The sequence below is a fragment of the Zosterops lateralis genome (genome assembly GCF_965231275.1).
Source record: "Zosterops lateralis genome assembly, chromosome: 32".
Lineage (NCBI taxonomy): Eukaryota > Metazoa > Chordata > Aves > Passeriformes > Zosteropidae > Zosterops > Zosterops lateralis.
This window is the reverse complement of record NC_139792.1, coordinates 2117400-2138304: the sequence shown is the minus strand read 5'-3', so window position 1 is coordinate 2138304 and position 20905 is coordinate 2117400. Positions and strand designations below refer to the sequence as shown.

Sequence of the window (20905 nt, the reverse complement as noted above, 5' to 3'; positions counted from 1 at the left end):
AGGACCCCTGTCCCACACCCCATTTGTGTGGGTGGTCCCAGGAAAAAGCAGCCACAGCCTGGATCTTGCATTTACACCCATTTATTTGGGAAGTTGCACCAAAATGTTGTATAATAAATTAAAGCAGAGGCCGTGTGGGTCCAAGAGGAAGGGGAAGGCAGAGTGGGATCTTTGGTAGAGAGGATGGAGCACTAGGGAGTCTCAGTGGCTGCAGGAACTGAGAAAACAGGAATAGCTGCAAAACCAGTGGCACAAACCAAATCTGTGCCTTGAGTGTGGTCTTGAAGGCAAAGTTTGAGCCAGACCTCCCCTCATGGAGGCACCAGGCTGGAGGAGACCTGGCTGGTGGGTGGGAGCAGGGCAGGAAAGCACAAACCCAGAGAAAGGGGAAGCACATGGGACCTGGAAGTTTGGTCCTCACAGCTCCACACCCTCCAGGGATCAAAGAGCTTTGTCCAGTCACTGCTCTTTTGGGGTTCTTGATGAAGTTGTACCCTTCACCCTCCTCTCCCAAGTCTTTTATTTATGCCCCATTCCATCGGTCCCCAAAACCAGGCCTGGCTTGGATGGAGGAAGGTTTGTTCCAGAAGGGAAACGAGTGGGACTGCCTTGTCCTCCTGATTCCCATGCGGAGAAAACAGCTCCTTTTCTGCTTCCCACTCTGCCCCCCAGGAAGCCACGTCCCAGCCCCACTTTGGACACTGAACGTGAACCAAGCAGGGCCCCCACAGCACCAGGAATGTGGGATCAGCTTGGGAACAAAGCAGGGATGTCCAGAGTCATCAACACCCCCAGCCCAGGTTTGGGCAGTCCAGTGTGCCCTTAGCTCTGTCCCATATGTCCCCAGGGGCTCTCTGGAGATTCCCTCTCCCCCTGACGAGACCCTCTCCCTCCCAACCTTTCCAAAGGGGTCCATCGCACCGAGGGCTGACACGAGTTCATGGAGCTCTCCATCTCCCTCCCTCTCCATCAGCAGGACAGTCCTGGAGAAGGGGGATCCCAGCACAGCTCCCCCAGCCCTAACTACAGCCACAAGCATCAACAATCATGTCGGGAATGTCAGTCTTGACAATGTTGCTGTTGCGATCGAAGTAGAGGATGGAGAGCGGTCGGCGCCGCGTGGGCACGCAGCAGGAATGCCCCGAGGCCTGGATGTTGTTGGCTTTGACCAGGTTGAAGACGGCCGTGTGGAAGGAAGAGGCCATGCCAGGGCTGCCTGCCACGTGCAGGGGGCACTGGCCCACGCAGTAGTTTATTTGGTAGCCCTCGGGCTTGATGATCCAGTCATTCCAGCCGATGTCGCGGAAATCCACGTAGTAATCCTTGCGGCAGCAGAGGTTGGAGTTGTGGCTGCAGCGGAGGCTGCGCTTGGCCACGTGGTGTTCGGCCTCCTTCACCTTCACCTTGGCCACCAGGAAGGGCTGGTGGGACCAGCTGGCATTGACCTGCGCCATGACATCCCTCCCAGCCTCGTGGCTCTCCAGTTCCAGCCGCAGGCTCCGGCTCTGCCCCCTGAAGAGGCTCTGCGGGGCCGGCAGGAGGGGGAAGGAGCGCCAGCCGCTGCCCGCAGAGCTCAGCCGCCTCTCCCCCAGCAGAGTGCGATTGCCCCCGGGCACGAAGATCCTCAGGGTGAGGTTGGCCCGGGGCACTCGCAGGTAGAGCCAGAGCTGAGCCTGCAGGATGCGGATGTCCTGGTCCTGCGCCTGGCTGAACTGGAACTGCAGCCCCAAACTGGAGGGAGATGTGAGATCTGAGGGGAGAAAAGGGATGAGGAGGTGAGCGCTGGAATCACAGAATCATGGAATCGTGGAATCATGGAATCATGATATCATGGAATCATTAAAGTTGGAAAAGCCTGGACCATTGAACCCAACCATTAACCCAGCAAAGCCAAGGCCACCACAAAATCACATCCCCAACTGTGACATCCATGCTCTTTGGCCATCCAAGACTTCCAGCTTCTTCTGTGCTCCACCCTTCCCTGGAAATGGGGGAATGGGGGCCTGTCCCACGCTGCCTGGGAAGGAGTGCAGGAGAGGAACCTGCTCTCACCCGGCCCCTCTTCACGGGGTGAGGCTGGAAAGTGTTTCCAACCCCCTGAGCTAATCCTGCAGCTCCCAGCTCTAACTATTCAGGAGTCTCAGGAGCCTCATATTTTGGGGGGACGGGGGATCGGCATTGCAGCTCCTCGTGTGCTGAGTCTCCACAGGGAGGAGCGGCAGAGGGACCATCTCCCCTTCCCAAAGCTGAACCCTCGAGCAGCGGCGGCACCGGGATGTCACTGATGGGGGACAGGTGCGGTGACTCCCGAGTTACCCCCAGCCCGAGCGGGGCTGTGTGTCCCTGGGGGACCCCAGGGCGCAGGGCACGGACCCCTCCCCGCGGGGCTGTGTGTCCCCCAGGGCGCAGGGCACGGACCCCTCCCCGCGGGGCTGTGTGTCCCTGGGGGCGCAGGGCACGGACCCCTCCCCGCGGGGCTGTGTGTCCCCCAGGGCGCAGGGCACGGACCCCTCCCCGCGGGGCTGTGTGTCCCTGGGGGCGCAGGGCACGGACCCCTCCCCGGGGATCGCTCACCCACCTGTCTCCGCGAAACTGATGATCTCGTAGCCCTGCTCCTCTTCCTCCTCCCCGGTACCACCGGCGCCCCGGGGGGCTCCCCCCGCCTGCAGCCGCCGCAGGGCTCGGGCCACGGCGGCGCGGGGCACGGCGTGGGAGAGCCGCGGCCGGTCGCGGAGCCGCAGCTTTTCCAGCAGCTGCTTCTTGGCCGCCTCCTCCAGCAGCCGCCGCTCGGCGCTCGCCGGGCACGACGGGCAGCGCGGCTCGGCCGCGGCGCACAGAACCACGGCCAGCAGCAGCCACGGGCCCGGGCCCCGCGCCGCCATCCGCGCCCACCGGACGGGACGGGAGGGGACGGGAGGAGCACCGGGAGCGGCACTGACCGGGCGGGACCGGCACCGACAGAACGGGAGCGCGTGGATAGGACGGGAGCGGCACCGGGAGCGGCACCGGCAGCAGCGCCGACGGGACGGGAGCGGCACCGGGAGCTTTGGGCACCTGCGGCCGGGGGCGGTCCCGCCGCCCCCCCGCCCCCCGCCATTGGCCGCCGCACCTGCCCGTCCCGGCCCGTCCCGTCCCGTCCCGTCGGGGATTACCGGGATTAGCACCCCACCCCCGCCTCCCCGCGGGGGGGTCGGTGCGCAGCCCCCCCCCAACCCTCCCCTGATCCCCGTCCCCGCAAACCGTCGGGTGGCTGCGGGAGGGGTCCCACGAGGGGCTGAGCACCGGCCCCTGCAGTGCCCGCGTGGGTTCAACACGAGTGAGGGGTCGAACAGGGAGAGGGAGGTTCATAGGGGTGCGTTTGAACAGTGGAATGTGCAGAGCTGTGTGGGCAGGGGGCTCTGTGTGCGCCGGGCTCTGCACTCTGGCATTGCCCATGGAGAAGAGAAATCTTGGACAGATCCCCAGAACGGGCAGTGGGATCCTCCAAAATCTTCAGGGAGTGAGGGCTGGGGTAAATCCTGGCTGGTGGAGGAGCCCCAGCACTGGAGCCAAAGGGATTCCAGCTCAGCTGCCCATCCATGGATCCCACAGACCTGTCCCAGCCTGGGCACTGTCCCCCAGGCACCCTGGAGCCATTCTGGGAGTGACAGTCCCGTTGGGTTCATGGATCCCACAGACCTGTCCCCAGCCCTGACACTGCTCCCCAGGCACCCTGGAGCCGTTCTGGCAGTGACAGTCCTGTTGGGTGCACAGATCCCACAGACCTGTCCCCAGCCTGGTCACCCTGGAGCCGTTCTGGCAGTGACAGTCCTGTTGGGTGCATGGATCCCACAGACCTGTCCCCAGCCCAGACACTGCTCCCCAGGCACACCTGACAGAGCACCCAGAAGGGATCAAGGGGCTCCTGGGCTGACCCCGCAGCTCCTGGGGACTGTCACATCTCTGGGCTTTTGTCACTCCCAGCAATTGTTGGGTTTGGGGGTCTGAGCCCACCCCTTGGACCACCCGGTCCATCCTCAGCCGGAGGCAGAGCTGAGAAGGGCCAGTGAGTGTGTGCACTCCTCTTCCCACAATAAAAAGGGGATTTGTGCATCCTGAGGACTTTAGGAAGTGACAACCAGCATCACATCAACCTGCAGATGTTTCACGGACTCTTTGGAGAGGGATGTGCAGGCTGAGGCAGGGCAGGGGCTGGCAGAAACCTCAAGATAGTGATGCAAGATGCCACAGTGGTGGGAGGTTGGCAGAGTCCAGCTGGAGCAGGGAAGCCAGGGAACTTGAAGCCCTGCCAGGCCAGTGCTCCGGCATGTCCTGTGCCCACCGCGCCGTGCACCGACTCCAAGGTCTTGACCACACGGAGCCCCTGGCCCTGGCCAAGCCAGAGGTGCCATGTAAACAGAGTCTGGGAAAAAGCACCCACCGGAGGTGATGCAACCACAGAGCAAGGGGCAAAGGGCTCAGCTGGCTGGGCCCGCTGGCAGCTCCCAGAATAGCCCAGGAATGTCAACAGAGAGGAACGAGTGGGCACAGGCTGGCCTGGGAGCACAGATCCCACAGGGCTTGGGAGCCCTGGCTGCAGGCAGGAGCAGGATGGAGCAGGTGGCACTTCCAGCCAGTGCAGGGCACACGTGCTCACGGGCAAAGCTGCTTCCACATGGAGAGTGACTTCTTAAACCACCCTCTCCCAATGTCTTCCCACTGACAGAGGACAGAGTTTGATGGGATATGGGGAGGCAATTCCTCAGTGTGAGGTTGGTGAGGCACCAGCACGGGTTGCTCAGAGAAGCCCCATCCCTGAAATGTAAAAGGCCATGTTGGAGAGGGCTTGGAGCAACCTGGGATGGTGGAAGGTGTCCCTGCCCATGGCAAGGGCTGGAACTGGATGAGCTTTAAGGTTCCTTCCAACCCAAACCATCCTGGATTCTATGATGCACACTTATATGCCTATATGTTATATATGCATATATATATATATGCACATTTATATATGTTCAGGCCCCCTCCCAATATCTGGATACTTGCTCCATTTTGGACACACTCCACACACCCATTGCCCTGCTGTGCTGCATTCCCCCATCCCTGCCAGATCCCAGAGCCAGAGCTGGGGCTGTGGCACAGCAGGAAACAGGAGACAAAGAGTGGGAAAATGGATGAGGAACTCTTCACAACACCCACCCTCCATTCCAGGCTGAGAGCGGGATGTCCCCAAAGGGATTAACTCAGTGGAATTGCCCAGATCTCTCTGCATGGAGCAGCATCCCATGAACCTCCAGCTTTAGCAAGAGCATCCCATCCCCATCCCCTCACACCGTGTGCCCCCCAGCACGCTCCAGCTCCCGGATCTAGGGCAGGGGTCAGCGCGGAGCTGCGGCGGCTCTTGCACCCATTGCATAATGGTGTTGTTGATTAAACGGTTCCCAGAAAGCAAAGCCCGGGGACTGACCTGACCAAAATACCCCCCAAGGTCCCCCTGGGCCCAGCAACTGGTGCAACATGGCTCCGGGGCCTCTGACCCCGTGGCCGTTGGGGCGAATGTGGCACCTGGTGACCTGACCTGGAGGTGACAACCGGCTGGGCTAAGCCAGGACCCCCCAAGAGCTCGTGCAGCAGCGCCTGAGCATGGCTTAGGGAATCATGGAACCATGGGATCATGGAATCATGGAAACATGGAATCATGGAATCATGGAAACATGGGATCATGGAATTGTGGAATCATGGAACCATGGGATCAGGGAATCATGGAATCACAGAATTGTGGAATCATGAAATCATGGAATCATGGAACTTTGGGATCATGGAATTGTGGGATCATGGAATCATGGGATCATGGAATCATGGAATCACAGAATCGTGGAATCATGAAGTTGTGGAATCATGGAATCATAGAATCATGGAATCAAGGAATTATGGAACCACGGAATCATGGAATCATTAAAGCCTGGACCCAACCATTAACCCAGCACAGCCAAGGCCACCACAAAATCACATCCCCAACTGTTACATCCACACGTTTTTGAACACTTCCAGAGATAGTCACTCCATAACTGCCCTGGGTAACCCATTCCAGGGCTTGGACACCCTTTCCATGATGAATTTTTCCTTAATCTCCAATCTAAACCTCTCCAGACACAACCTGAGGCCGTTTCCTCTCGCTCTGTTGCTCGTTCCTTGGGAGAAAAGCACCAGTCACCACAGTGGTGGCACTGGCTGGGAATGGGCCATGAGACTGGGAATTAAACATTAACTCCTTTCAAGGCAAGGGAAGGGACTGTCAGAAATTCCCACCCCCCCCTGGGAGCTGGACCTGCCCAGGGGGCATTTGGCACCGTGTGCTTGGACCTTTGCTTCAGGGGCTGTTGATTCTGGCAAAGGGTCCTTCCAGCACATCTGTCCCCTCCTGGAGTGGAGACCAAGCATGTCTGTGCCCATCTGGTCACATCTGGATCTGGATTGATTCCTTGGATGCCGTGTCCCCGTGGCATTGATGTGCTGGGGGCTGCAGGGTGGGATCCCCACTGGCCTTACTGGTCCCAACAGGACAATCTCCCAGCACTGGGCCTGAGCCACCCCTTCCAAAGCCTCCTGAGAGATCAGGGGACACCAGCAGAGCACAGTGTCATGGCAGGGAGGAAGGATCCCTGGCTCTGGGGATCACTCTTCCCTGACTGCACCTTCCTCACCCTGCGTGGGAAATGCCACTTTGGAATTCCTGAGCCTTGGCCACCCCGTGCTGTGGGTGAGGAAGGGGCTGTCGGCTGCATCCAGGGGCCTCTTTCCCCTGGGAGTGGCACAAGCTCAGCTCAGCATCTCAGGGTTGTGCTGCTTGAGCTGAGGGCTCTGTAGGGCCACAGGACCAGCCAACAGCTCTCTCGCCCCTTCCCTGGTCCCTGCATGTCCACAGCTGCTGCATCCCAGGAAGATTGGCACTGGCTCCAGGGAAGTTGTTTGTTCAATAAATATAGACAGTGAAATGAGGCGTTGGAAAAAGAAGGGAGAAAACAAACACCAAACCCTCTTTAGGTTTGCGCAAGTGGCCTTGGATCCCAGACAAGATCGATCCCTGAGCCTTCCTCCCTTCCCGAGTGGCAGGAACGCTTTGGGCCCAAGGAACCTGGACTCCTGGGTCTGGGGAAATGGGGGTCCCTGCTCCACCAGGGCTGGTGGAAGGATGTGTGGGCTCTGTGGCTCTTCCACCTCTTCCCCAGGTGTCACAGGTCCTCCAGGGCAACACAACCCTGCTCCAGCCAGAGCTGCTCGTGGCTTGTGGCTTGCTCATCCTGGAGCAGGCAGAGGATGTGAAGCTGGAGCAGGGAGAGGGTCTGAGAACACCTTTTCACTCTTCTAACCCTTTCCCCACCTGGATCAGTTCTGTCTCAGCCTCTGGGGTTGGTTATCAACTCGTGCAGGAGGACCCCAGGACTGAGGTCACCCACCTGGGGACATGGGGGCCCCCATTCCCTTGGGGCTTCATGGGAGCACCAGCTACAGGGTTTGTGTATATGGCCAAGCACTGTCACCTGCTCCTGGTTCTTCTCTTCTTCATTCTCCACATGGGACAATGTGCATCCTGCCCTGGCTCCAGCCAGAGCCGCTCATGCCTCATCATCCTGGGGTGGGCAGTGGATGCAAAGCTGGGTGGGGAGAGGGTCTGACACTGTCTCCTCCCTCTGCCGACCCTCTCCCCCCCTGGCCAGCTCTGCCCTGGCCTCTGTGGTTGGTCGTCAGCACTTGCAGGGTGGACCCTAAAGCTGGAGTCACCCCTCAGAGATCACCCCAGGGACCCCCTCCCAAATATCCCACCCCAGGGACCCCCTCCCAAATGTCCCAGCCCAGCACCTTCTCCCCTCTTTCCCAGTCCTCGCACATGGGGGACACGTGGGGAGCGGTGGAGAAACCCGAAGCGGCGGTTACGTAACGGGGCAGATGTGTCTGAGCCGCCCTTTGCCCCCCGCTCTCACGGCCCTGGCATGGCCCACTTTGCTGTCACCAGCCTGGCGAGGGCCAGCGGGCCAGGGATGAGGCGAGGGGATGCTCTGCAGTGGGGAAACTGGGGGAAAGGGGGAGAATCCTGGGTGCTGAGTCTGCCCCAAAGTCCATAAGCTTCAAAAGGCAGAAGAGTTTCTCAGTTCTGTCCTGATTTGGGACAGGGATGGGGAAATACAGCTGGTTTTGGTGGAATGGGGAGTTTGGCTCAAGCAAGGAATGGCGCCTTTCCTGGTGGGAATTACAGACCACCTGTGTCCAGGGGGTTCCCATGCTGTGCCCTGGGTCTGGCTGGGATGAATTAGGGGTTCTGCATCCCCCTGGGAAAGGCAGCTGAGGGGCAGAGAGCATGGGAGGTGTTTGGGAGCAGTGTGGAGATTCCCAGTGTCACTGCCTGCGTTTTCAATGGCAGAATGGGTCTGTCCTGTGCCATCCCAGGGCTGCCCGTGCCAGGAGCACTGGAAGATGTGAATGACAGGGCACACTCAGGCACACACCACAGCTGGAAGTCTTTATTGAACACCAGCTAGCCAGGATGCTTGGAGAGGGAGACACATTCCTCCCACTGGGATTGATTTCCCTTTCCTCTCCCTGCTCAGCCGTGTGTCCAGCTGAGTGGGGCCATGGGGATGACTCCTGCCCTCTGTCCCCACCATCCCCAGCAGCCCAGGGTGGGCACTGGTGGGTCCTGGGCTGATGTAGCTGCACACCAGGACATGGCAGTGGGACTGTCCTGATCCAGGCTCTGCAGCATCCAGCAGGAGAAGGCTCTGGAATCCATCAGGAGCCAGTCTGAGGGGCTGTGAGAGGAATCCATGGGCAGATCCAAAGGAGGAAAAAGCCATGTGGGAGGTGAGAGAGGAGGGGACTTACACACTCAGCATCACCCTTGATGCTTCACCCACAGGAGGACAAACCCCCTCTGCAGACCTCCTGCCTCCCAACCAGCAACCAGGAAAAGGGAGAGCCCTGTCCCACCGTGTCCTCTCCTCCCTCCCGCTCAGGTGCAGCCACAGGAGTCCACGATCATGTCGGGAATGTCAGTCTTGACGATGTTGCTGTCCCGGTCGTAGTAGAGCAGGGAGAGGGGCCGGCGCTGGGTGGGGACACAACAGGAGTCCACGGCCGCCGCCGCGCTCGCCGCCTTGATGCGGTTGATGACGGCGGTGTGGAAGGAGGCAGCGAGGCCAGGGACACCGGCCATGTGCAGCGGGCACAGCCCTGTGCAGTAGTTCATGTGGTACCCCTCGGGCTGGATGATCCAGTCCTCCCAGCCGATCTCCTTGAAGTCCACGAAGAATTCCTGGCGGCAGCACATCCGCGAGTCAGCGCCGCAATCGACGCCGCGGCGATGGACGCGGTGGGGTTTCCTGGCCTGGGCTTGGGCCACCACAAAGGGCCAGTGGGAATCACTGTGGTTGGATGGGAGAGGGGACTCCCAGTCCTCTGGCACCTCCAGTTCCACCGTAAGCCATGGGGTGTCTTGTCTGAAGAGGCTCCGGACAGCTGCTCCAACGTCCAGCGTGGTCCAGCCTGTTCTCTGCACCTCCAGCCGTGTCTCGCTGGTCACTGTCATGTTCTGCCCCATCAGGTCTGGCTGCAGGAGCCTGACGGTGACAGGCTGTGCCCCACGCCCAGGGGCTGCCCAGAACAGGTAGAGGGTGGCCTGCAGGATCTCAGTGCTCTCAGCCACCTCCTGGGAGAAACGGAAATGCAGGTGGACACTGTGGGGAGCGGAGGATCCTGCGCACAGAACCAGGAGCAGAGTCAGGAGTGGAGCAAAGAGGGGACTCGTCTCCTTTCACTCCTTGCCATGAGCAGGGACGCCTTCCACTATCTCAGGTTACTCCAAGTCTCATCCAGCCTGGCCTTGGACACTTCCAGGGATGGGGCAACTTCTCTGGGCAACCTGTGCCCACAATTACAGGGAGGAAATTTTTCCCCAAATCGTATCTAAATCTCCTATTTTCAATGTGAAGCCATTCCCCCTTTTACTGGCACTCCAAGCCCTTGTCCAAAGTCCCCCTCCAGCTCTCTTGGAGCCCATGTAGATATGAGAAGGGGCTCTGAGGTCTCCCCAGAGCTTTCCCCTCTTTCCTGGCTGCAGAGCTGCTGCTCCTGCTGGCCCAGAAAGGGCTGATGGGGCCACGAGAGCACTCGGGGCTCCTGGCACAGCTCTGCCCGTGAGGACACAACCCCCTCCCCGTGCTCCAAGCCTGGGTTCACCCCCCCAGCTCGATTCCAGCCAACGCTCCACCAAGCCAGGAGACAACTCCCCATTGTCCTGGATGGAGTGTGGGAACACAACGTGCCACGGATTGTTCCCGGAGGGCTTTGGGGACACGGCCCCTGCAAGGGGAGCAGAGCCCCCCCTCCCACCTCACCACGGGGAATTTGGTCTGGGAAAGTGAGGGTGCAGGATGCTCTGGGGAACGGGGTGGTGAGTCTGTGTCTCTCCAAGGAAAGTTTTCTGTGAGAAGTGGGACAGCACCTCTCTTTTCCCAGTGGTGCTTTTCAGGAGCCCTGAGTGTGTTTTGAGGAGTTCTCTCCTCCCAGAAGCAGCAGATTCTGGAGTGGAATAAGGCACCCACTGCTTTGAGTGGGATGTGGAGGCACAGTGAGCTGTGGGGCTCCATCCACACTCTATGGGCTGACAGGAAATCGAAGCTAAAAATCCTATTTTGGAAAACGTGGCCGTGTGAACCCTCCACCTCCAGCTCAGGGGGAGGGTTCAGCCAAAGTGGGCAACAGGTGACAGGACAGAGCAGCAGATCTGTGCTCTGTGCCACCCTCCCTCCCCTGCACGTCCCAGCCCTTTCCCCATTCCTCTGTCCCTCCTTTGAGCACTCTCCAGTATCTTTAGACCTTTTTCATATTGTGGTGCCCAGACTGCCCCAGCTGCTCCTTGTGTGACTCCTCCAGACCTTTCCCCATTCCTCTGTCCCTCCTTTGAACTCTCTCCACTATCTTTAGACTTTTTTTCATGTTGTGTGTGCGTGATACACTTGGGACACACTTGGGAGGTTTGGGAGCCTCAATGTTCCCTCCATCCCAGTTCTCTCCCTGCTCCTTCTCTCCCTCCCCTCCTTTCCCTCCATGCCCCCCACCCTCAGGATGCAGATCCTTACTCACCCAACTCAGCAAAGCTCAGGATCTCCTATTCCCCCACCTCACCACAGGGAATTTGGTCTGGGAAAGTGAGGGTGCAGGATGCTCTGGGGAACGGGGTGGTGAGTCTGTGTCTCTCCAAGGAAAGTTTTCTGTGAGAAGTGGGAAAGCACCACTCTTTTCCCAGTGATGCTTTTCAGGAGTTTTGGGGAGTTCTCTCCTCCCAGAAGCAGCAGATTCTGTAGTGGAATAAGGCACCCCCTGCTTTGGGTGGGATGTGGAGGCACAGTGAGCTGTGGGGCTCCATCCACATTCTATGGGCTGACAGGAAATCGAAGCTAAAAATCCTATTTTGGAAAACGTGGCCGTGTGAACCCTTCACCTCCAGCTCAAGGGGAGGGTTCAGCCAAAGTGGGCAACAGGTGACAGGACAGAGCAGCAGATCTGTGCTCTGTGCCACCCCCCCTCCCTGCACATCCCAGACCTTTCCCCATTCCTCTGTCCCTCCTTTGAGCACTCTCCAGTATCTTTAGACCTTTTTCATATTGTGGTGCCCAGACTGCCCCAGCTGCTCCTTGTGTGACTCCTCCAGACCTTTCCCCATTCCTCTGTCCCTCCTTTGAACTCTCTCCACTATCTTTAGACTTTTTTTCATGTTGTGTGTGCGTGATACACTTGGGACACACTTGGGAGGTTTGGGAGCCTCAATGTTCCCTCCATCCCGGTTCTCTCCCTGCTCCTTCTCTCCCTCCTCTCCTTTCCCTCCATGCCCCCCACCCTCAGGATGCAGATCCTTACTCACCCAACTCAGCAAAGCTCAGGATCTCCTATTCCCCCACCTCACCACGGGGAATTTGGTCTGGGAAAGTGAGGGTGCAGGATGCTCTGGGGAACAGGGTGATGAGTCTGTGTCTCTCCAAAGAAAATTTTCTGTGAGAAGTGGGACAGCACCTCTCTTTTCCCAGTGGTGCTTTTCAGGAGCCCTGAGTGTGTTTTGAGGAGTTCTCTCCTCCCAGAAGCAGCAGATTCTGGAGTGGAATAAGGCACCCCCTGCTTTGAGTGGGATGTGGAGGCACAGTGGGCTGTGGGGCTCCATCCACACTCTATGGGCTGACAGGAAATCGAAGCTAAAAATCCTGTTTTGGAAAACGTGGCCGTGTGAACCCTTCACCTCCAGCTCAAGGGGAGGGTTCAGCCAAAGTGGGCAACAGGTGACAGGACAGAGCAGCAGATCTGTGCTCTGTGCCACCCTCCCTCCCCTGCACGTCCCATGTGTGCGGGATACACTTGGGACACACTTGGGAGATTCGGGAACCTCTCACTCCTTCCAGCAGCCGTGTTCCCTCCATCCCGGTTCTCTCCCTGCTCCTTCTCTCCCTCCCCTCCTTTCCCTCCATGCCCCCCACCCTCAGGATGCAGATCCTTACTCACCCAACTCAGCAAAGCTCAGGATCTCCTATTCCCCCACCTCACCACAGGGAATTTGGGCTGGGAAAGTGAGGGTGCAGGATGCTCTGGGGAACGGGGTGGTGAGTCTGTGTCTCTCCAAAGAAAATTTTCTGTGAGAAGTGGGACAGCACCTCTCTTTTCCCAGTGGTGCTTTTCAGGAGCCCTGAGTGTGTTTTGAGGAGTTCTCTCCTCCCAGAAGCAGCAGATTCTGGAGTGGAATAAGGCACCCCCTGCTTTGGGTGGGATGTGGAGGCACAGTGAGCTGTGGGGCTCCATCCACACTCTATGGGCTGACAGGAAATCGAAGCTAAAAATCCTATTTTGGAAAACGTGGCCGTGTGAACCCTTCACCTCCAGCTCAGGGGGAGGGTTCAGCCAAAGTGGGCAACAGGTGACAGGACAGAGCAGCAGATCTGTGCTCTGTGCCACCCTCCCTCCCCTGCACGTCCCAGCCCTTTCCCCATTCCTCTGTCCCTCCTTTGAGCACTCTCCAGTATCTTTAGACCTTTTCCATGTTGTGGTGCCCAGACTGCCCCAGCTGCTCCTTGTGTGACTCCTCCAGACCTTTCTCCATTCCTCTGTCCCTCCTTTGAACACTCTCCAGTATCTTTAGACCTTTTCCATGTTGTGTGTGCGTGATACACTTGGGACACACTTGGGAGGTTTGGGAGCCTCAATGTTCCCTCCATCCCGGTTCTCTCCCTGCTCTTTCCCTCCTTTCCCTCCTTTCCCTCCTTTCCCTCATGCCCCCCACCCTCAAGATGCGGATCTTCACTCACCCGGCTCAGCAAAGCTCAGGATCTCGTATTCCTGCAGCCCCATCCCGGGCCGGGGTGAGGCTGGACCATCCCGGAGCATCCCCGGGAAGGCGGCGGGGGCCGTGTCGGAGCGCTGCTCTCTCATCCTGCGGAGGGCGGTCAGCAAAGCCCCCCGGCCCGGGGGATGGGGCACGCTGGGCCTGCCCGGCAAGCGGAGTTTCTCCAGGATGCTCCGCTTGGCCAGAGCCAGGAGCGCGTCCCGCTGTGTCCCGGGGGCCGCTCCGCAGGCCGGGCACCACCACCCCGCTGCGGCTGCCATCCTGAGGAGGCTCAGGAGGAGGAGAACCACGGTGACCCTCATCTCCCTGGGAGCTCCAGCGGTGTCCCAGGAGCCGGCCGGGATGAGCCAGCGGCAGAAATGGAGCGAGCGGGAGCGCGGGGAGAAGGATGGGCTCGTTCACTCCTGACGTGGCCACAAATATTGGCTGATCCCGGGAGAGATAAACGCCCCTGCGCTCCCCCGGAGCCGCTCCGGTTAAGGTGGAGCCGGGCCCGGTGGTGCCGCTGCTCGGGGGGCGCAGAGCGGGGACACCCCGGTGTCACCTCGGGTGGGGACACCCGGGGACATGGGGGGTACCCAGGGGGCCCCCAGTGTGGTATAGGGACCGCAGAGGTGGGGGATCCCCGGGGGATGCGGGATCCCCTAAGGCAGGGGGATCCTCGGGGGATGGGGGATCCTCAGGGAAAGGGGATTCTGGGGGGTCTGGAGATGGGCGATACCTGGTGATGGGAGATCCCGAGCAATGGGGGATCCCCGGGGGATGGGGGATCCTCAAGGAAAGGGGATTCTGGGGGACCAGGGGCTGTTGGAGAGGGGCGGTACCTGGTGATGGGAGATCCCGACCAATGAGGGATCTCCTGGATATGGGGGATGCTCAGAGAAAGGGAATCCCAGGTGGGTGGGGATTCCCGGAGGGATGGGGGACCCTGATACATGGGGATGAGAGATCTCTGGGAATGTGGGATCTCCAGAGATGTGGGATTCCCAGGGATGGGGAATCCCTGGGGAATTTGGGACCCCCGGGGAGATGTGGGTCCCCTAGGGAATTTGGGATCCTCACAGGATTGTGGGACATCTGGAGAGTTGTGGGATCCCTGGTGATGTGGGACCCCCGAGAAATGTGGAAACCCTGGGGAATTTGGGATCCCCGGGGATGGAGGATCCAGGGGGATGTGGGACCCCTGAGGAATTTGGGGTCCTCGGGGATGGAGGATCCTGGGGACTGTGGGATGCGTGGTGATGTGGGACCCTCGGAGAGATGTGGGAACCCTGGGGAATATGGGATCCCCAGGGATGGAGGATCCTGGCTACTATGGAATCCGTGGTGGTGTAGGATCCCCGAGGAGATGCGGGATCCCTGAAGAATTTGGGATCCCCCCAGAAGGCTGCAGGATCCCTGGGGACATGTGGGATCCTGGGGGTTATGGGATCCTTGGTGATATGGGACTCCTGTTAATAAATGCGGGAATCCTGAGGAATTTGGGACCCTCGGGGGGTTGTGGGACCCCCGGAGAGATGTGGGATCCCTGGTGATGTGGGACCCTCGGAGAGATGTGGGAACCCTGGAGAATTTGGGATCACCGGCGAGAATCCCGAGGGATGCGGGACCCCCGAGGGGGCGGAGCCAACGACCGATGGGCAGGGCCTGTTGTTAACCCCGCCCCTAGCCACGCCCCTTTCATAAAATGCGTCCCCGCCGTTCCCTCCGCCGCCAGGGGGCGCCCCACGCCCCTCCCGCCTTCCCCGGCGCGCGCGGCGTCCCCCCGGTTGCCACAGCAACGCGCGCGGCGCGCGGGATGATGACGCAGCGCGCACGGCGCGTTGACGCAGCGCGCACGCCGCGGGGGAGGGGCCGCCTCCTCTTTTCCCTTTTTTTTTTTTCTTCCCGTTTCTTTCCCCGTTTTTTCCCCGTTCCGGCCGCCCTCCCCTCCCTCCCCCCCCCTCCCGCCCCCGTCCTGCCCTCCCCTCCCGCCGCCCCGCCCGGGCGGCCTGCGCTGGCCCAGGCCCGGCCCGGCCCGGGGTGGCGGCGGCGGCCCCGCGGCGCAGGGCCCGGCCCGGCGCGGCCCGGTAAGTGCGGCGGGGGCGGGCGGGGAACGGGGCACCGGGCACGGCGGGCACCGCGGGGACCCTCCCACGGCATCCCCGGGTGTTTCCCCAGCGGGGACACCACGGCCCGGGGCTGCTCCCGGAGGCGGTTCCCGGCTCCCGGGGGTCGGTTCTGGAGTCGCTCCTGGTCGCCGCTCTCGGGGGTCTCTCGGTGCGGGTTCCTGCTCTGCCCCTCTCGGGGTCCGGCTCCTGCTCTGGCCCTCTCGGAGCTCTCTCGGTGCGGGGTCTCCGCTGCCCCGGGCACGTTGGCGGAGCACGTGGAGCTCCCGGTACCGGGGCCCGGCTGAGCCCGGGGAGAGCCGGCACTGCCCGGGCTCGGCCCTCGGGGGGAGAAAAGCCCCCCGGGGTGTTTCAAGGGCTGGGAAGCGCCGTCCTGGTGTCCTCATGGACAACGTTTGAAATGCTTTTCTTGGAAATGATTCCCCGTCCTGGGAATCTCTCAACAGGTGGGAAGGTGCTGGTTTGGAGAGGGTCTGTGCTGATGGGATTCATGGAAAGGTGGTTTTGTTGGTGTTTTTTTTTTAGTGTTTCCACCCCTAGAACTTTAAATCCTCCCAAGGATTTTGGTTTTTGGTGCCTGTAGGAATTTGGGCTGAGGGTCAGAGTTGGTTCTGTCCGCTGACAGGAGGTGTCGTAGGTGAGTTAATGTTAATTAAAGTGTTAATTAAAGTGTTAATTAAAACGTTCTCAGGTCTGTTTGAAATGTGCTGGTAGAAGTTTCTGCTTCTGATGGAGCTGGTGGGTCGTGGGAAGGAACATCACCAGAATCCTTGTTGCTCATTCCTCAACACTTTGGCTCTTGAAGAAATTTAAAATTCCTGGTGTCCAGTTTGGTGTCCTGGCTCAGACCTGACATGGGCTCCACCTCCCTCTCCTCATCCAAGATTTCCCTGTGGTGCTTCCTAATCCTGGGAGCTGATTTACCTCTCCCTAATCCCACTGACCTGTTGCTGTAGGGATCCTCTTAATGCCAGCGTGGATCAGCTCAGGGAGCTTTTCCATGAGCTCTGGAATACTTCTGTGATTCTGCAGTGTTGGGAAGAACAAGGTGGAATTTTGGCAGGTCCAGAGTGGGAGTTCCACTCAGCTGTAATCTCTGGGGAAGTGTGGACTAAGGATTTGAGATTCTGCTGATTTCTGGGGTAGGGGGTGCTCAGTCTGTTTTTTCCTGGTGGTTGTCACTGCTTGTCTGCCCTGGCTGGAAAAGGAATTGGAAGGAATTCCAGCTCCCTGCAGGTGTCCAAGACAGACCTTGGAGCTGGGATGGTGGAAAGAGAAGTAGAACTGGATGAGCTTTAAAATCCCTTCACACCCAAACCGTTCCAGGATTCCCTGATCAGAGGAGCCTGTTGAGCTGACCCGAATGGGAAGGGAACTGCTGTGCTGGTGGGTGAATTCCCCAGGAAGGAGCAGGCTGGGAACAGGGGAGAATATCCACGTCCAATCCCTCCTTCCAGCTGTTCCTCAGGCCCCTGGTGCTGGCTGTGACACCGGATCCCCTGTTGGAGTGGAGTTCCCCTTTTAGCACTGCTGCCATTTGTGTTGCTAAATTTAAGGTGGTGGCAGTGCTGCTATTCCAAACCCCTGGTTTTGGGGGGGAAGGTGCCTAAAAACCTCCAGCCCTGCTCTCTCTGCAGTTCACTTCACCTCCTTATCTCATTTAATATTAAATTAGAGCCAGATCAGCGCTCATTTGAATAGTTTTTGATTTTTAATTGTTTTCAATGGGGAGGTGGCTGCCTCGGGTACACCACAGAGGGATCTGTGTCCAAACTTTCAGAGCAGCTTTGGGAGCTCTTCTCCCACCTCAGTCACTCCAGTGCAGCAGGTTTGGGTCACTCAGTGAGTTATTTCCTAATAATTTGAGGCAGGAGGTGCAGAGCCAGAGGCAGGGAACACAGCTTGGCGCCTTGAAGGCTTTTCAAAGGGATTTTTTTATTTGGCTAAAGAAAAACTTAATAAACTGATCTTGCCAATATTTAGGGCCACTGGTGCTTCCCCCTTCATTCCTGTGCCAAAGTGCTTTTCTTGCCTTAAATCCTTCCCAAATATCCATTTGTGGCTGGATCCAAAGGCTCCAGCAGAGGTTGAAACACATATTAAAGTGCTTTAATGGCTGTTGAGATGATCCTGGGCCTCTCGCTGTGGCTGCAGGGGCAGAACTCACAGCAGATTCATCACCCAAGGGAATAAACAGCAGGAGATGGTGTCTGTGTTTGTGGCAGCCCTGGCAGGGAGGGGGGTATTGAGAGGAAGGAAATAAATGTGTGGGACAGATGGATTCAACTCCTACCTTGGTCTGAATCCTTGTTTTTTTTTAAGGATGGTTTTTGGAAGTGCCTGTTGGTGTTTGGTAAAGACTTAGAGAGGTCAGAGACCTCCATGTGCCAGGAGTGAATCTGGAGAAGGACAGTGGAGCCTGGGAAGGGCTGGAGCAGCAGGAGGAGGGTCTGGAGAACTTCTGAAGGAACTGTAGGGGCTCATTCTGCAGAAAAAGAGGCTCAGGAGGGACGTTTTCATCCCACAACTCCCTGACAGGAGGGGAGAGCCAGTTGGGTCAGGCTCTGCTCCCAGACCACAAGGACAGGACAAGGGGAAACGGCCTCAATTTGCACCAGGGGGAGGTTTGTGTTGGACATCAGGAGGAATTTTTCCATGGAAAGGGTGGTCAGGTACTGGAAGGGGCTGCCCAGGGAGGTTTGGAGTCCCCATCCCTGCAGGTGTCCAATGAAGGACTGGGTGTGGTGCTCCAGGGTCTGGTGGGAATCAGTCACAGCTTGGACTCGATGGTTTTGCAGCTTTTCCAACATCAATGATTCCACAATTGTGTGGAACAAGTGGCAGACCTGATGGTGCTTGACAGCCTGACAAGGTTTGACCACTCTTTGCATGAGCAAATCCCTCCTGATGTCCATCCTGGACCTCCCCTGGCACAGCTTTAGGTCATTTCTTCTTGTTCTTCTGTTCCCTGAGAGCAGAGCCCGACCCCACCCCGCTCCACTCTCTCATCAGGGAGTTGTGGGGTGAAAAAGTCCCTCCTGAGCCTCTTTTTCTCCAGGCTGAGCCCCTTTCCCAGCTCATTCAGGACTTCTCCAGACCCTTCTCCTGCTGCTCCAGCCCCTCAAGTCTCTGTGACCCCTCAATGTCTCTGTGACCCCTCAATGTCTCTGTGACCCGTCAATGTCTCTGTGACCCGTCAATGTCTCTGTGACCCCTCAATGTCTCTGTGACCCCTCAATGTCTCAGAGCTGGACCCAGCACTGGAGGGACACAGGGGGACAATCCCTGTCCCCATGGCTGGGACAGCCCAGGCGCCATCCTGGGCACTCCTGGATGCACCCCCAGAGCCTTTCCCAGTTTTCCAGCCCCTCTTCCCCCAACCTGGAGTGCTCCACGGTGTTTTTGTGACCCAAATGCAGGACTCAACACTCGGCCTTGTCGAACTCAAGGACTTGAGTGAGCTTCCCTCCCTTCTGTTGAATCCCATGAGCTGGGAGCCATCTCTGCCTGGGTTTGCAGTTCAGGTGAGGGATGTGAGCACAGGCTGGGGCCTCCCTTGTGCCTGTCAGCACCGGGATTTCCCCCAGGTTGTGGCTCCAGGGGTTCCTGGGAAGGGCAGCTCCATCCCAGAGCTGTCTGTGTGTGCCGCAGGCTGAGTCACCGCTGCTTCCCGGAGAATTTCGGGGATGATTGAGTGTGGGCAGGCCCAGCCCACTCTGGCAGCAGCTCCGTTTAAGGGCTTTTTTAAAAGAAGTTTTTAAATTTTTGCTCTTGCTTTGACATCTTTTTTTTTTTTTTCTTTGAGGAATTAATTTCTCCTGAGCTGAGTTTAGACACAAAATCCGCTTTTGTTTGGGAAGGTGCTATATCCTGGAAGCTGACCTCTCTTGGGGAGGCTTCAGGCAGGAAATTCCAGGAGGAAATGGGATTTTGTGCTGCCTGCTTCCCTGTGTTCAAAGGACCACGAGTTTGAGCCCAATCCTGTTGTGATTTGACCCTGGATGGGGAAAAAATGGGGAGCATGGAAAAGGAAGATCCAGAATGTGGGAAATGCTGAGGTGTTTGTGTCCTGCCTCTGTGACTGGCTTGGTTCCTCCAGCCTCAGCCTGCTCTCTCCATTTAAATACATAAATATCCCAAATTTTGGGGTTTTTCTTTGCCCAGCTCTCCCCCAGGCTGGCTTCAGACAGTGACATGGGATTTATGGAAACACTTGTTCTCCTTGGCACTGCCTGGATGGACAGGAGCCCCTCACACTGAGGGTGTTCAGGGCATGATCCTGACAGCACAGAGCTCCCCAGAACAAGGAAAAAAATCCTAATTTCCCACTGGGATGTGACTGGGAGGGTTCAGCAGCAGATTTTGCTCATGAGAGCAACTCCCTTTTACCAGGGAATTTTGGAATCCCAGGATGTTTTGGCTTGGGAAGGACCTTCAAGCTCATCTCATTCCAACCCCTGTCATCCTTATGGGTATTCCCAGTTTCTGAGCAGCCTGGGGATGGATTCTGTGTGGATTCTGGATTGCAGGAGTCTCGTTTTGCCACTAGTGGGAGCGTTGGGAGCTTCTCCTCCATCTCCTCACTGACCAGCAGCTTTTTGGGGACTTTTGGTGTCCTGTCAGAGTCTCCTCACAGCAGCTGCTGCCACGTCTTCCCTATATTTATTTTCATCTTTATTGGGAAAACTCAAAAATATTTATGGAAAGCCTCTAAGTCCTGAGTTATTAGGTTTTCTAATTGCCTAACCACGATACAAATTTATTTTTCATTATAAAAACTCACTCTGTATCTTCTTTTAGTGGCAGTTCCCCATCTCACCAGCCCTTGGGAAGCTGGGATTGTTGCTCACGAGGAAGCAGGGAAAAATCTATGTCTTTCTGGAGCTATTTTTGAAGCTGAGAGAGGAGGGGAGAACGCAGCCATCTGGCAAAGTATTCCTGCAAAACCTGGAAAGCCCATTTTTTTTTTTTTCCTTTAGAGCATCCCAGTGGCAAACTGGGATAAAGGGGCTGTACCTTTGACTGAGGCTAATTAATAATTAATAGAGAAAGGGAAGTGTTTGGTGCAGGTGGAAGGAGCTGGTAATGATCTTCCCACATCATTTCTGTGATCTAATTCCCACCATGAAAACACAGGTGACACCTACACCGTTCAGAGAGTTGGATATTTTAGGGTAGCACAAAGTTGGGTCGGTTTGGGGTTTTTTTTTTAGGCTGCAGGAAGGGTGATGGAATCCTGAGACAACAGTTTTCCTCTTGTTGCCTGACTGGGAGTGTGTTTGTGTGGTGATATTTGAATGGTTTTGATAGCTAGATTGTATGTATATATTTTTGTACATTATCTATGTTTAGGTACAATTTGGGGCAGAAGTGTTGGGACAGTTGTGGTGTCATGGGTGATGAATGGAAGTGCCTGGCTTTACTGGCAGCTGGATTTGGG

The 20905-nt window shown here is 57.8% G+C and overlaps 3 protein-coding genes across 3 annotated transcripts in view; 1 reads left to right on the top strand and 2 right to left on the bottom strand.

Annotated features, from left to right (window-relative positions):
• Positions 1-523: 523 nt before the first annotated feature.
• On the bottom strand, positions 524-2882 carry LOC310921053 (inhibin beta C chain-like; the record flags this gene model as incomplete). The annotated part of the gene is made up of 2 exons (XM_083881147.1): positions 524-1750; positions 2579-2882. 2 exons carry the CDS (start codon positions 2880-2882, stop codon positions 1020-1022), a joined length of 1035 nt encoding a protein of 344 aa, XP_083737273.1. The 3' UTR covers positions 524-1019.
• Positions 2883-8525: 5643 nt separating this feature from the next.
• On the bottom strand, positions 8526-13659 carry LOC310920999 (inhibin beta C chain-like; the record flags this gene model as incomplete). Its single annotated transcript, XM_083881059.1, has 2 exons — positions 8526-9726; positions 13320-13659. The coding sequence occupies 2 exons, from the start codon at positions 13657-13659 to the stop codon at positions 8984-8986; spliced, it is 1083 nt and encodes a 360-aa protein (XP_083737185.1). The 3' UTR covers positions 8526-8983.
• Positions 13660-15405: 1746 nt separating this feature from the next.
• R3HDM2 (R3H domain containing 2) overlaps positions 15406-20905 on the top strand; it is a 41258-nt gene continuing 35758 nt past the window's right edge. The window contains exon 1 of the mRNA XM_083880996.1: positions 15406-15426. The gene's annotated coding sequence lies outside the window, so the exon portion shown is untranslated. The remainder of the gene's footprint in view (positions 15427-20905) is intronic.